This window comes from Lipophrys pholis (assembly GCF_963383615.2).
Source record: "Lipophrys pholis genome assembly, chromosome: 6".
NCBI lineage: Eukaryota > Metazoa > Chordata > Actinopteri > Blenniiformes > Blenniidae > Lipophrys > Lipophrys pholis.
This window is the reverse complement of record NC_137629.1, coordinates 30974543-30990742: the sequence shown is the minus strand read 5'-3', so window position 1 is coordinate 30990742 and position 16200 is coordinate 30974543. Positions and strand designations below refer to the sequence as shown.

At 42.5% G+C, this 16200-nt stretch overlaps 2 protein-coding genes across 2 annotated transcripts; one reads left to right on the top strand and one right to left on the bottom strand.

The window, feature by feature from the left end:
* Positions 1-4039: 4039 nt before the first annotated feature.
* b4galt1l (DP-Gal:betaGlcNAc beta 1,4- galactosyltransferase, polypeptide 1, like) lies at positions 4040-12984 on the top strand. The gene is made up of 6 exons (XM_080465919.1): positions 4040-4774; positions 5564-5799; positions 10785-10972; positions 11528-11650; positions 11731-11835; positions 12187-12984. The coding sequence occupies exons 1-6, from the start codon at positions 4471-4473 to the stop codon at positions 12314-12316; spliced, it is 1086 nt and encodes a 361-aa protein (XP_080322045.1). The 5' UTR covers positions 4040-4470; the 3' UTR covers positions 12317-12984.
* A 106-nt stretch (positions 12985-13090) lies between these two features.
* On the bottom strand, positions 13091-15552 carry exosc3 (exosome component 3). The gene is made up of 4 exons (XM_080465928.1): positions 15281-15552; positions 15060-15209; positions 14293-14444; positions 13091-13450 (listed from the first exon to the last, which is right to left on the bottom strand). The coding sequence occupies exons 1-4, from the start codon at positions 15506-15508 to the stop codon at positions 13243-13245; spliced, it is 738 nt and encodes a 245-aa protein (XP_080322054.1). The 5' UTR covers positions 15509-15552; the 3' UTR covers positions 13091-13242.
* Between the last annotated feature and the right edge of the window lie 648 nt (positions 15553-16200).

The window sequence follows — 16200 nt, the reverse complement described above, 5'->3', positions numbered from 1 at the left end:
TCCTGTAACCCCAAACAGAACTCTGTTTAGCTCTGAGCTACACCTGGCATATTTACAGCACTGGGTGTCTGTTCATAAATATGCAATGTCCCATTCAAATGAAATAAATAATGAAACTGAAAATGAAAAGCAGAAAGTTTCCACCTCCGAGTAGGGGTCTGCAAAAAATGCAGAAAGTTAATCTTCGTGAGTGGTTTGGTAGAAAGTCTTCACCTCTGAGTCTCATTCCGCAGGTTTCTTCCTGTTAAAAGGGAATTTTTCATTTCCACCTTGCCTGCTCATGTGGAATTGCTCGGTGTTTCTCTGTAAAAGTGCCTTGAAATGACTGTGTCGTATGTGGCACTATAGAAATACAGCTTATTTGAACTTAACTGAACTCAATCTATCGACCGTACTTTAACTGTATTCATACTGTTTGAGTTGTTTTTGATAAGTAACTACAAGATTTGTGCTAAAGACTTTTTCACCTCTTATCCCTTTTTAAATGAAGAATACAGTGAGAATGCCAGTAACTTCTATTTCTTATTTCCCTGCAGTAAACGTCATCAAGTTTAGTACAATGTCATTTATGACTCAAACTAGAACAGGGGTGTTTGATCTTTCCCCCTGAGGGTCACATAGAAAAATTGTGCTAATTATTGAAGTGTCTGCATTGTGCAACTTTGCAGCTCCTTGTTATAAAACAAAGTGCGTCCATACAACTTTAGCCAATGCAACCTCCTATGTTCGTGCTTTACAAATACTACATGATATCAAATTAACAAACATTAAGTGTGTGTGTTGTCATGTAGGCTATAGAATAGACTCTTTTGCTTGGCTTGCATGTTTGAAAAATTGTAATGTCATAAACCTATTGCATATAGAGGAAATTTTATTTGGTATTGTGCAACAATCAGGAGATGGAGATTTTTCACACTGGGAAAAACTATATTAACATTTTTGATAATGTCAAATAAACCCTGCAGTGACTGTGAGACTCACCAGCTTTCATTCTACATTTTCATTTTCTCCTGCAGTGAAAATCAAATCTCGTGCTGAAAAAGTAAACTGACAATTTTAGTTAAAACTGTTCCCTCATTAAACAACATTTAAAAGTCTTAAACCACTAATATTGTTTACAAATGGACCATGACATTAATATTGTTGTAAAACTTGTGCATGTAAATAGATATAATTTAAAATTGAATAAATATATGTTAAGACTGTACATGAAAATATGGTGACTTGATTTGAACTTGACTTGACATAACCTATGACTTGACTTGACTTGAGAGAAAATATACTCCTGAGTACCTCATGTGTAGCAAGTGAGTTGCACACATATTATATTTCAAGGACCAATTTATTTTGGTTATATTTATACAGTATGTGGGTTTCATAGCACAGGTGTATTTTGATAGAGATTGCACATAAGCACCTCCAGATGATGCACTCCAATTTCAAGTTGGTTTTGTCGGCATGTGCCTTGTTCCAATTCTAAATGTTTAAAATTATTTAATGGCTATTTTGATATTGGAAGAGTTAATAAATTTGTGCCTATTTTAAAGGTTTTCTTTTTCATAATAAACTATTTTATTGGTTACCAATATGTCACATTTCACGTGAGCTTGCCAATAGCGGTTTGTATGTGTTTGCCGTTTTACAAGTTGTTTGTTTAACAGGATGTGGGAGGGATGCGCGCGTCTCGTTTGGGGAGATGCTTCTGCCAATGTGGGTGGGTTGGAGGATGAGTATTTGGGGGTGTTGTTTTTGGAGTTTTATTGTGTTTTGGTAGACTCTGCAGACTCAAGAACGGATTTTGTCGAGATTTTCACCACAGGTAGATATTAGGCCATGGAAGATACCACTAAATTTCTGAGGTGATCCGTAAAGTTTTTTTTTCTGAGTCCAGGTCAACCGTTGGCGAATGTCATGAAATCTCTGATTGCTCTTGTTAACTTATGTTTCTGTTGGTGTTTTAATATTGTATGTTGGCATGTTGTTGCTCTTTTCATCTTCTTTTGTTTTAATGTGCTTTGGTGTCTTTCCATGTTATGTTGTCATATTGTGTATTGTCTTATTGGGATGTGAAATTGTTGTGTGGCCACGTTTTTGTTTCTGTGTTGTTTTGTTTTGATGGTGTGGAGTTTTATGCTCTTTTGTTGCCTTGATTTGCGGTTAAAATGGTGTCTGTGAGGAAAGGCGCAAATACATCTCATCATCCTCTTCCTTGTCTTTTTTTTTTTTTTTTTGTGCCCCTTAACACTCCTCACTGACTGGTCCCTGGAGGTGTGACATCAGAGCTTCTCTCACTTCCGTTCTTAGGGGTGAATCGGCTTGGAAAGTGCCCCTTCAAAACAAAGGTTTTAGGTTACAAAACAAAATCCGTTCGTGAGTCTGCAGAGTCTACCAAAACACAATAAAACTCCAAAAACAACACCCCCAAATACTCATCCTCCAACCCACCCACATTGGCAGAAGCATCTCCCCAAACGAGACGCGCGCATCCCTCCCACATCCTGTTAAACAAACAACTTGTAAAACGGCAAACACATAAAAACCGCTATTGGCAAGCTCACGTGAAATGTGACATATTGGTAACCAATAAAATAGTTTATTATGAAAAAGAAAACCTTTAAAATAGGCACAAATTTATTAACTCTTCCAATATCAAAATAGCCATTGAATAATTTTAAACATTTAGAATTGGAACAAGGCACATGCCGACAAAACCAACTTGAAATTGGAGTGCACCATCTGGAGGTGCTTATGTGCAATCTCTATCAAAATACACCTGTGCTATGAAACCCACATACTGTATAAATATAACCAAAATAAATTGGTCCTTGAAATATAATATGTGTGCAACTCACTTGTTACACATGAGGTACTCAGGAGTATATTTTCTCTCAAGTCATGTCAAGTCATAGGTTATGTCAAGTCAAGTTCAAATCAAGTCACCATATTTTCATGTACAGTTTTAATGACAAACATATTGAAAGCATAAGAGCAAGATGTGAGCGAAGAGTGTGTGAAAGGATGTTTTCACTCATGGCAACAACACGATTTGTATCATTTATGATAAAGCTGAAAAATATTTGAGGAATATGTAAATATTTTTATTTTCTTACTGAATATGTGAATATGTACTCTGACAATGATGAAAATAATCTTCCTGGCACTCGTGCTGATTTTGAACACACACACACACACACACACACACACACACACACACACACACACACACACACACACACACACAGTGATGGACTGGTGACCTGTCCAGGGTTTAGGATTGGCCCCGGCGCTCTGCGAACCCTGAGCAGGATGAAGCTGTAGAAGATGGATGGATGGAGAATAGAAGTTTTATTGACCCTTTACAGCAAATTGCTTTGTTACAGCGGCAATCTAACATGCAAATGCCCTAATACTTAATAACAAGTATGACGTTCAATATTTATAATCACAGGTATAAGTAATAAAAAATACTTGCACTTATCATTAGTTATCATTGCTTGCATATATACTGTATCCCATATTTATAGTTCATGTATATTGTTAAAATGTTTTAAAGTAAAGTAGTTTATCTTTTTCTGTGACTGTGAAATCCCTCCAGTGCCTTTGCCTCCATACCTGCTGATGTAAATATGTTTGCACTCATTTGTACAAAACTCGGTCATAGTGTGTGTTGTTTAAATTCGTTTTTAATAGTAGAGTGGTTATACATTTGACTTTATAGTAAAGTGGTTATCTTCTTCCGTATATAATATTGTGAATTCTCTGATTCTTTTGCTGCAGTAAGTGAATTTCCTCATTGTTGGATGAATAATCTAACCTGATGTAATCTAATGTTATCTAATATTCGAGGGGACGAAGGAGGATTATTCTTGTTTGCATGGTCATTTAATTTGATTCATATTAATGAATGATTGTCAGTTGCAGTAAATTAAACTGATGAAAGATGACTTTCTCTGGTGACATTCAAGATTCAGACGATCTGTGTTTGTTTCCGGTGTATTATTTTGAAATCTGCTCTCGGGGGTGTAACAAATCATTTGGTCTCCTTGACAGATCCGTGTCTCCGTGTTGAGCTTCAAACTTTTATGGCTCTCCGCTCCGACCTCGGAGTGTCTCAGTTCAGCCGTTAGAAGCGAGCCGCGGGCCGGTGCCGGCCTTCTCCTCCGAGCCGCGGGAAGCCTGTCGCCCTTTTGGGCCGTTTTCCAACCGAGCCAGCGGACGGAGACACGGAGACACGGAGTTCCTGAACCTCGGCTAACGTCGGAGCCGTTAGCTTTCCGTTACTTTGAAGATCCAGCTGCCGGAGCGGGGCGGAGTCGTCTCGCGGCTCGGTGTCTCGGCTTCTCGCTCCGAGAACTTTTGGTGGACTTTCCGACCAACCCGACGGCAAATGGAGCCCAGCTAACGGTCCGTCCGCGGTGGGAGAACTGTCACTAAGCCGCTGTACTTTCACGTCCCGCTGGGTCGGTCACCATGCCCGGGGAGACCGCCGTGAACTTCAGCCTCCTGCACCGGACCTGTAAGCTGGTGGTGCTGCTCTGCTTCCTCCACATCTCCGTCACTGTCGTCTTCTACGTCCGCTCGCTGGACCTCCGCTTCGCGTTTGTCCAGAACCAGCAGTCCCACAACAACAGGAGCACCGGGCTGCCGCCCTCCACACCCGAACACAAGGACGTAAAGGACGTAAAGCCCGTTGAGATCTCCCCAGAACCCAAACCCCCCGAGGTGAAGGCGGCGGCGGATCTGCAGCAATGCCCCGAGACGTCCCCTCTGCTGGGTAAGATACCGAGCCGACCTGAACCAGGACTATATCAGAGCCTGAACCCAGGACCTGAACAGGGACACAGAAACCCCACTCTTCATTTCTCAGGAGAAAGTTAGTTAGGGAAGGACTTGTGCTGGTGTCGAGTGACATTTTTGCCCTTTGTCCTGCAAGTATTTGTTTGTTTTATTGCTTTTTTTTGCATCATGCCTGGTCTCAAAAGAATAAGTCAACAATGTGGGTCTGACCTGTTCTTCCTGTCTGTCTGTAGACCTGCTTGGTTTACATTGTGACTCAACAGGTATTGGACTCGCTCAGGGCTCAGATGTCAGAAGAATTAGTTGTGTTAACCCACTACACAAAAGTAGAATGTGTACACACAAGAAACTTCTCTGCCTTTTTATTTCCATGCGTCTGTGATGTTGGAATGACCTTCAACCCACCATAAGTGGCTGAAATAAATAGTCATTTTTAAACAAGACATTTTTATAGTAAATGATAATAATGATGGCAACAGGTGGTGGCGGCACTAATGCATGGAGGCGTTAGTATTCTGTGAGGCCTTAAATACCTTGAGATGTTACACAGCTGCTCCTCAAACACTTCTGCCATTTGTTGTTTGGTTCTATTTAACACTGCCCCCACTTGTACAGGTGGTACAGCCTCCAGTAGATAGACCAAGAGAAGGCTTTGTATGTATCTGTACCCATATCAAATTTTACACATAAATGAGCTTTAAAGCACACGAATGTGGAGGAGGAACGGGGTCAGATGGAGCTAATCCCTGCTGCTGTTCATCCTCAGTTGGTCCTCTGCGAGTGGAGTTCAACATGCCCGTCAGTCTGGAGAAGGTGAAGAAGGATAACCCCCAGGTGGAGATGGGCGGGCGTTTCAGGCCGTCGGACTGCGTGGCGCTGCAGAAGGTCGCCCTCATCATCCCGTTCAGAAAGAGAGACGAGCACCTGAAGTACTGGCTGTACTACCTGCACCCCATCCTGCAGAGGCAGCAGCTGGATTACGGAGTCTACGTCATCAACCAGGTGGGCTGGGTGGTGGGGGGTGAGAGACGGGGCAGTGGAGCAGGCAGGCGGTCTGACCTGCAGCAGCAGGTCGCAGGGTTTGGTAGAGCACATGCTGCTGTTTGTTTAGTTCATGACAGGTCGATGAGATAAAAATCATCCAGGAAGTTTCCTCAACTTGGTCATGTGATGGACGTCGATGTCGTGTTGGATCAGTTATAGTCTCAAAATAGACATGACATGGTCCTTTGTAGGGCTGGGCAAATCCATAAAAAACAAGCAAATGAATAATTGTGCAATAATCTTTTAGATTATCAATTATTTTACTGTTATTTGATTAATATAGCAATTTAAACATGGATTTCTCATAACAGTTCAATATATGCGTAACATTTCTTTAATACATCCCTTCACAGTATTGGTCTTAAAATGTCTCTAATTTCCCAAATAAATTTAAAGTAACAAGAATTTTGTCGTGCAAAATAATGCATTCTCATACTAGATGTGGCATTGAACAAAATAAACCAAAATAAATGAAAAAAACAAAAATATTTGCACTCCTATCGCTGCTGCTATTTGTTTTATCTTGGTCCGATGCGTCGACACACGTTATTTCACATCACCCCAGCCGTTGTCCTTTTAATGGGAGTGTTCATGTGTTGGTAATGTTGTAGCTATGGGTTATGCTTGATAAAGTATTTTGTGGGAGTGGCTGGTAACTGTTATCTGACTCAACAATTCACGTCTCATTTTAACTTTGACTTTGAAGCATTCCAGTCCCTTCCTTGGAAAAACAGCAACAGGAAAACAGATGTCTTTATGAACATACATGCCAGAAGGGCATTCCTCTTATTAAAGCAGAATGAAATCCAGTACATTGATGTTGGGATTTCTGTTTGGTCATTAGCATTAATTTACTGTAAGTAATAGATTACTGAAAGTAATAAATCAGTGGCAGTAATTAATGAAAAATGTTGGTTATTCATTTACTAACTTACTCACTAATAATTACAGTAAAGTAATTGATTAATTACTTAATAATATTTTTATAATTTAATAATTTTATTAAAAGGCTTAATTGAAATAAATGTGTTATTTATTCCCTAATAATTGCAGGGCAACACATGTGAATCTGGAAATAAACTAGTTACCAAACTATCAGTCTCGGTTGAAAGAATTTACTTAAGTGAGTTAATATTCCTTGACAAAATATAATGGTATAGAACTATATATATATATATATATACAGTACAGACCAAAAGTTTGGACACACCTTCTCATTCAAAGAGTTTTCTTTATTTTCATGACTATGAGCTCATCAAGAGAATGCAGAGTGTGTCCATAGCAGTAATCAGAGCAAAAGGTGGCTACTTTGAAGAACCTAGAATATAAGGCGTGTTTTCAGTTGTTTTACACTTTTTTGTTAAGTACATATTTCCACATGTGTTAATTCATAGTTTTGATGCCCTCAGTGTGAATCTACAATGTCAATAGTCATGAAAATAAAGAAAACTCTTTGAATGAGAAGGTGTGTCCAAACCTTTGGTCTGTACTGTGTATATATATATATATATATATATATATATATATAATATAAGAGAAAGTGTGCCAGTTGCCAAGTGACCTGACAATAAGATAGCGCCTCGCACAGGTGCAGGAATGTGTCCTGGTAGGCCATGAGACACAAAATGGCGTCACAGGCACGCAGTTTCACGGTGGAGTTTCTGACTCGGCTCTGCTGCATCGTGTTTCGCTGATAGGAGAGCGGGCAGCATACGCGTCGGTGGTGGGCGCGACCCTTTGGGGGCGGGGCTTAGTATCTGGTTTCTACTTCCTGGACGCCTGCTGAGTCTGGTCCATTTTGGCCAATGAGTGGCAGAAGTGTGCATCTGACGTGGGACTTCACATCCACGTCTGAAGAGTTTTTATTCGTTCCAAACGTGAGGGGCCCCGCCCCTTCCGGGTCCCGCATAATGTTTGATTTGGTCTTTGTTTGAGGTTTTCCTTTTGTTCTGAGAGAAACGTGTTCATGGCCTCTCTGAGGTTAAGGCCCCAACATTGACCTGCACTAGTAACACCTGTCATTCCTACACTAAGGAACAAAACAACAGCAAGCTTAAGTCAGAGAATGGTGTATCAAACGTCCTCTTCAATAGAATAAATTAATATACTAGAAGAGATGTTAATCTTTTAGTTCCATCGTGGGTAAAGTTATTGCTTCAGCTGAAACTTGGCCTGATTGAAAGAAGGAAACAGACTTTTGGATAAATGGTTACTCAAACAGGGAAGATCAAATCGAGTGTTGTGTTGTATATCCTTATTACATTGAGCCATAAAACTGCTGTTACCATCTTACGTTATGGACACACTTGTTTGACTTTATATCCACTGATAACAAAGTCGAGCAGAATTTCTTGCTAAATTAATGGTACAAAGATTACTCTGTGGAGTTATTGTGAAAAGCGCATGTGACTATTTACCTCTTCTATTGATTTATGAATAACAAAATAAGAACTGGAAATTAAATTAAACTGAAGTATCAACCCACATCTATAATCATCATTCACTGATCATCATTCACCAAAGGAACAATTAAACATTCTTCTGCTTGACACGGCTCGGAACAAAGAGCAGTTAATAGGCCTGCATCTTTCTCTAATGTGCCAATTTTCTAAATTAGAGGCTCATTCAAAACACAATCAAACATAGATTGGGGAAATGATTTTGCAGTTCTTTTTTACCACATAAATGTTTTTATGTTTTCCAAGATTCGTGAGCTCCGAGGTTTTTGTTTCAAGCTCCACATCACCACTGTGTGCATCGAGGTGCAAGAGGGTCGATGTACGAGGCTCCTACCATCGTCTGGCTGAATAAAACCTTTATGGACGCGGCAGACGTTGCTCCCACTTCCTCATTTGAACTCTCAGATGCAGGATGAGGCAGATGAGATTAATCAGTAAACACCACGCAGTCAATAAACTACAAAGTGAAACCCTTATATATATATATATATATATATATATATATATATATATATATATATATGAAAAAATGGACCCACAAAAAAATATCAAGAAAAACAGGTTGTATATAAAAACATGCAAAAACGACAATCAAACCACTTCCTCAATCAAAAAAAGAAAGAAAGCGTGTTATGTGAAAACTCAGAGCATGTTAACCCTGAGATGAGGGTTATCCGTTCCAGAAAAAGAGCTGAATTAAACTCTTGTCAGTAACCATGGTAACAGACTGTGAACAGAACCTGCTCACTGGCAGGTTTAGTAGAACAAACCCTGAGTTTCTGCCAGGCTCTACCAGCAGCTACCAGAAATGGATTGTTCGTTGTTTCCAAACCCGATCGACATGGAGTCAGAAATAGTTTGAGATAACTTCTTCCAGCCCAGATGAGATTGATTTTATTTTATTTTTTTGCACTTTATTAAGACCTGAATCCTGACCTGTGAAGCCTTTTATAATTCTAAAATCATAATCTGGTGGAATCACTTCAGGTTATTTTTATCTAAATAGCCTGTGTCAATTTAAATACTAAAATTACAATATAAGTGAGGTGCAATCAAATATGCATATAAGCCTTCCCATTCTGAATGATGTTTTTATATTTAATCTTTAGCTGCTTTCAAGTCGCCTTCCTCTTGTTGGATTCCACCTAAATGAAATTCAGATGTTACACTCATCATTTCTCCCTGGATGCTGCGATCTTAAGTTAAATGTTAAGTCATTGGAGGAGATCATTCAACATGATGCGTTGACTCTGGCAGCAACTTCCTCCCATGACGTCTCTTTCTCTCCTGCTGCTGCAGCGCTGGTACTTTTATGGCAAAATAACTCGGTTTTTTTTCGGTCTGTTGCCATAGTGACTCGTGGTATCGGGGCTCCATTGATGATGGCTTTTTATTGTGGTTGTGCGTCACTCAAGCTTCACTTACTGGGAGTTGATTGACCTAATTCAGATCAGATGTTCCGGAACCGATCTACTCCCACAGTACTCTTCAACAAACTAATAGATCAGAAATAAGAGAACTTTATTGTCATTGCCACAAAACAAATCCTTGTCGATTGCAATCACATAATCACCAGAAACGACAAAGGCAAAGTAGTCCGTCCAACTCACAAAAGGAAATTTTAGCCAAAGCAAGGAAGCAGGAAGAGCTGAGTCAGCCGAATGCAAAACCAGAGGGGCCCAAAAAAATACAAAACAACTCAGTCGATGCTGCAGAGTAAATGCAGCAGATTGATCTGATGACGGGCGTCTGCAGCTGTGTGTGTTTGTGTGTGTGTTTGTGTGTGTGCGTGGATAGAATACAGATAAATACAGAGATATGAACAGTAACCAAGATATGGGTGTGTAGTTTAACTGCATGCAGTGGTTTAACAAACTGAACTCTGCTCCTCACTTTTCTGCTCTTTGTTTACTCACAGTTGTTCTTTTCTCTCTTGTCCTTATCCTCATTTTCCACCTCCTCCTCCTTTACTTCAGCGCCGCCTCTCTCACTGCCTCCCTCCTCCTTCTGCATGTCAGGCATTTCTGACCAATGGCTGTGGCCGCTGGACACTCGGAGACCCGCCTCCTTCCAGATGCTGGTTTTGGCGGGTCACACTGGTAATAAGGGCTTCTTCTTTATCTTTTCGCTTGTATCTGTCTGCTTCTTCTTTTTCTTCTGTGTAGTGAGTAGAAAGTGCATCTGCATCATGTGGACTTTTGTCTTTGTGCTCTAACTCTGTGCACGTTAACCCATGACAGTGTTTACACCTGAACATTTTTATACATCAACATGGGTTTCTCATGAGATGGAGTCTCTGAAAACAGGATTTCGTGATTTGAGATTGAGATGGACAGCCGTGAATCCAAAGAGTTTGGGACTAGTGAGAAAAATGTGAATTTAGCAGGTGTTGCAGAGCTAATAGAGCTCGGGAGCAGAGAGTCAAAGCCCCCAGAGGAGGCGTGGCTTGGCGGCTCAGCGGATGAAACCGTGTTTGTGTTTCAGGATGGAGACGAGATATTCAACCGGGCGAAGCTGCTAAACGTCGGCTACGCCGAGGCGCTGAAAGAATACGATTACGGCTGCTTCATCTTCAGCGACGTGGACCTCATCCCCATGGACGACCGCAACACCTACCGCTGCTTCAGCCAGCCCCGACACCTCTCCGTGTCCATGGACAAGTTTGGCTTCAGGTCCGAGACCAATTCATAGAAAATGAACTTGAACAATGGGAGAGTAATGGAGGTGTCCAAAGAGTTGAACCAGAGGAGAGGGACATATAAATAAGTTCCTGAGCAACACACACACACACACACACACACACACACACACACACACTTACACTTCCTGCCTCTCCTCAAAGTGCTCACGTTGTCAGTTTTGGAACTCTCCGAGGCCCAAGAGGAAAAACCTGCAGCTCAGCTACAAGGTTCAGAATCGCCACACACATCCATTTCCTGTTTCTGCGGAAATATCCCACTGCCCCACAGATCAGTCAGTTTGCTGGTACATGAAGAACTTATCAGTCCCTGCTATATTTTGAAGATTTTTAGACTTCTGATATTTTCTCCACTATTAATTCAGAAGCAACAAGTAACTGTGTGTGTGTGTGTGTGTGTGTGTGTGTGTGTGTGTGTGTGTGTGTGTGTGTGTGTGTGTGTGTGTGTGTGTGTGTGTGTGTGTGTGTGTGTGTGTGTGTGTGTGTGTGTGTGTGTGTGTGTGTGTGTGTGTGTGTGTGTGTCCTGCAGGTTACCATATAACCAGTACTTTGGAGGAGTCTCATCAATGAGTCAAGAGCAATTCCTGAAGATTAATGGTTTTCCTAATAATTACTGGGGCTGGGGAGGAGAGGACGATGACATATACAACAGGTAACGCAGTAACGCCACCGGCTGTCAGACCACAGGATCCACAAACACACCAGACCGATTGAACCCTTGTGTGTTTTCAGGCTTTCCTCTAAAGGAATGTCGATCTCCAGAGCCACTGGAGAGGTTGGGAAATGCAGAATGATCCGTCACAACAGAGACAAGCAGAACGAGCCCAACCCACAGAGGTAAGACGCCCAGCAATCGGAATGTACAGCAGCGGTACTCAGAAAATGATCAAGTTGGAACCAGAAGCGTCATCAAAGAGAAGGGTCTGATATTCAGAGTAAATGTGGACTTTTCAGCTCAGAGCCCGGATGAAAACAATCCTGCAGACTTTAGAAGTAAAATGGTCAAAGAACCTTCAGATTGCTCACTAGAAGTGTTTTCATTGTTTAGTAAGGTAGAACGCACATGCAGTTTAAGTATGGTTCCCAACACGGATCCCTGTAGAACTCCATTATTTATTCTAACCTGAGCTGAAGAACGTTGTTCATTCTGAAGGATTTGAAATGGTTCTGCTGTGGTTCTGGGTCCAGGTTTGACCGGATAGCCCACACCAGACAGACGATGATGAAAGATGGGATCAACTCTCTGTCGTACAAAGTCGTTCGAAAGGAGAAACTGGACCTGTATACCATGATCACCGTGGACGTGGGCAAGCCCTGAGGGGGCGGAGCCAACACCCAGACCACAACCTTCGACACTTGAAGCTTTAAAGCGCTAGCCTGGACCTCTCTGCTGTTTCCTCTTCTTTCCTTGTTTTGCACACTCTTGGACTGACAACGGTCTGTTTTTATATGTGGCCTTCGGGACTCGTCTCTGATTGGTCGGCTGGAGCCAATCAGCTGTTCGACGATGCTGTTGAACAAGCTTTTTATTTTCTAAATCAGACAATCAGAGATGAATGTGTGTGTGTGTGTGGGGGGGGGGGGGGGTTGTTTTAGGTTCTGAGAGTTTTAATCAATCAGGTCATTTTATTCAAGAGTCTGTGGAAGAACCAGAACCAGGTCTGATCCGGGCCGGTTCAGGTGCGTTTGCGAATGGGAGACATGTTTGATTGGTTTTTGACTGCAGCTGTACGCCGTCTCTGATTGGCTGAAGAGTTTCAGTCGGAGCTGCTGGTACCAAAGATGTTTTTGATCCTGTGAATCAGCCAAGACCACATAGTGCGTGTGTTTGTTAGATTGTGTGTGAGTGTGTGTGTGTCTGCAGACCAAATCTCTCTTGCTCTGTGAAACAGTCACCAATAACGTGCCTTCTATAAAATAATCCAGTTAAACTGGTGAATCTGCTCTAATGTGATGATCAATAAAAGAGCTCAACTATTTTAATCCTGCTTTGGCGTCTTTCATGAGCAGAAACTGTTTCCTGCCTGTGAGCAGCTTGTGTACTTGGCAGGATTCAAACCTTTTAGTCGACAAAAAAAAAAAACATTCCTTCTGTCGAGTGAATACAAACCTGAAAACTTTATTTAAACATTTCATCAGTTCAAATGTCTCTGAAACGCCACAAACACGTGTCTCGTTAGTCATCATGGATCAGCTGCGTTTCTCTGGTAAACATAAAGTGGGCCTGTCACAAAAACCAGAGCGCTACAGCGCCCCCTGCTGGACCCTCCGGAACAGCTCCTTCCTCTGCGGCGCCGTCATGGAGTCGGAGCTCTGCAGCAGGTTGGCGACGATGAGCGTCTGCTGCACGCTGCAGGATCGAACCCACAACCGGCCGTTCATCCCGACCACCAGCTCGCAGGGGAAGAGCTGCTCCAGGTCGGTCCGCAGCTCGCTGAGCGGAGACAGCAGCCTGGGGGAGAGTCAAACACAGACTGAATCATCTTCACATTATGTTGAGGGAAATAAAAACTACCATAAGATCTCAATCTAGGCAAAAAAAAAACACAAAAAGGTGCAATATGGCAAAAATATCAAGTTTAATTTGCAAGTTTCTGAACAGTGCAACCAAACCTGATGTAAAATATAAAACTATTTAGGCCAAAGAACCTTTCTGAACATATTTTTATTGATATAATTTGTGCAATTTTGCCAACATGTGCAAATAAATGTTAACATACTAAAAAGGTAAACAGTCTAAAGTGCGCCTGGCTTTTAAGGTCACTTTCACATGAACAGTGAAACATGAAAAGTCAATTAAAAGTTACAAAAAAAATAAATAAATAAATACTGAAGATTTATTTGAAATGAGACAAAAAAAAAAACTATAAACTTGGGAAATTCTGCAAAATATTATTCAGTCATTTTAACACCAGCGTGTGGTTTGTTTCTGCTCTTCATGTTACATTCAAGTGAAATGTGATTTGCTCTAAAATGAATTGATGTTTTGTAAATGTCTGCAGCAAAGAGAAGTAAAACTACATGAAATGCAAATAGAGGGATACATTTTAGTAGGATACCACATAATTATGTCAGATTGTTTTACTTCTATAGATAATTAAAATAAAAAACAAAGTTTTTCTTTGTTTATAGTGAGTCGGTTCCTGATGGACCGACACTGATTCCTGGAAACAGGATTTCCTCACAGACAGAAGTCATTAATAGTGTTTTTGTACCAGAAGGAAGAGAGAGAACGTGAGAAATAGAATTAAGTTCGAGCCGAAACAGAAAAGTAGCAGAGGAAATGAAGCGTACCTTCTGACCAGTCCCAGAGACACGGTGAAGAGCAGACCTCCTGCTCCAAACACTCCCATCCCATTGGCTCGTCCTGAGCTGTCGATACACACCAGCTCAGGCTCCATGTCCTTATTGGCCACTATGAACTGAGCAAAGACCAGGTCCCCCACCTGAACACACACACAATAAAACACTTGTACAGGTCCCCCACCTGAACACACACACACACACACAGACTGTAGAACACTTCAGTGTCACACACTCCTGTCCTCGGGTCTCTCTGTCTCACTCTCACACAGACAGACAGACAGACAGACACGGTAGAACACTTCAGTGTCACACACTATCACACCTGTCCTCGGGTCTCTCTGTCTCACGCTCTCTCTCACACACACACACACACACACACACACACACACACACACACACACACACACACACACACACACACACACACACACACACACACACACACACACACACACACACACACACACACACACACACACACACACACACACACACACACACACACACACACACACACACACACACACACACACGAGAACACCTCAGTGTCACACACACCTGTCCTTGGGTCTCGCTGTCTCACGCTCTCTCTCTCACACACGCACACGCACACACACACACACACACACACACACACACACACACACACACACACACACACACACACACACACACACACACACACACACACACACACACACACCTCAGTGTCACACACTCCTGTCCTCGGGTCTCGCTGTCTCACACTCACACACCTGGACGTTGGGCCGGTTCCTCTTGGTCGCCCCCTCGAAGGCCAGGTAGGACAGAGACGCCTGCTCGCTGCCTCCAACGTCCACTTTGAAGACGTCTCCGGTTTTTGCCGTCACGATGCCGATGACCGTCTCTCCTTTGGCGGGGACGTACTGAGGACAGAGGACAAGCTTTTTCTCCCGAGCTGATCCCGGAGACACCCGGGTTTGGACTCAGGACTCACCCTCTTCTGCTGGGAGTCGATCCAGAAGACGTTGGGCGACTTGTGGCGCAGGACGCCGCTCTTACACACCAGCAGCCGGGCTCCGCTGCGCCTCAAGCCCGGGCCGCACACCGCCCGGCTCGGCCGGCTCACCTCTGTCAGAGAGATGCTGTCCTCCTGCTCCAGGCTGAACTCGTCTCCGGGTAACAGGACCTGCCCTACCCGCTTCATCAACTCAAGAACCTGCATCCCGCTCGCCTCCGGAATGTCACGTGTCGCCGTGCACCCGGTGGAAGTCCAAGCGACTCACCGGGACAGCGCAGGGAAAAGCCCACAGCGCCACCTGGCGGACCGGAGGTTATTACTGCCTCCAGCACTTTGGATCGTGTGTAAATCTGTTACTGTTCATACAGACCGCAAGAACAGTGTGTTTATATTTAGTCGGTTCGCTTAAGAACGTCTTAAACTCATCAAATCTGACTTTTTCCAGTAAAATTTTCTCTGATTTGATTTGAGTGTGATTAAAAACAAGTTTGAATTCTGATATAAACATACCTTCCTGCAGGATCTCTGACAGTGGGACATAAAGTTGGTGGTCTGAGCTTCCTGCCACCGTTCGTCTGCAGCGAGTGGAGTTATGACTTTGTTATGACAATTTGTTTGTTGCTTTTTCCCAATGTCTCCCTCTACCCAAACTAGGGCCTGTATCACACCCCAAAATCGACATTCTCCACCAGTCTCCACCCGAGTCTGATTCTACACAAAGTCTTCCCCTCTGGTTCTACATGTCACTTCCATTTAAAAGAGACATTTTCCTTTCCTTCGTCTCCTCTACTTGCTCAAGTAGAATTGTTGGGTTTTTCTCCTGTAAAAGGGCCTTGAAATGACAGTGTTGTATCGGTGCAATAGGAATAGAATTGAAAGTTGAATGGAATCTGTTT

Bases quoted from the DNA above. Each gene is read 5' to 3' on its own strand.
- b4galt1l (XM_080465919.1), top strand. From the start codon at position 4,471: ATGCCCGGGGAGACCGCCGTGAACTTCAGCCTCCTGCACCGGACCTGT. The intron at 10,973-11,527 runs GTCCGAGACCAA...TGTGTCCTGCAG, and splicing joins ATGGACAAGTTTGGCTTCAG to GTTACCATATAACCAGTACT. The intron at 11,651-11,730 runs GTAACGCAGTAA...GTGTGTTTTCAG, and splicing joins GACGATGACATATACAACAG to GCTTTCCTCTAAAGGAATGT.
- exosc3 (XM_080465928.1), bottom strand. From the start codon at position 15,508: ATGCAGGTTCTTGAGTTGATGAAGCGGGTAGGGCAGGTCCTGTTACCC. The intron at 15,210-15,280 runs GTGAGTCCTGAG...CTCTGTCCTCAG, and splicing joins TCGACTCCCAGCAGAAGAGG to TACGTCCCCGCCAAAGGAGA. The intron at 13,451-14,292 runs GTACGCTTCATT...ACTCTCCCCCAG, and splicing joins TCTCTGGGACTGGTCAGAAG to GCTGCTGTCTCCGCTCAGCG.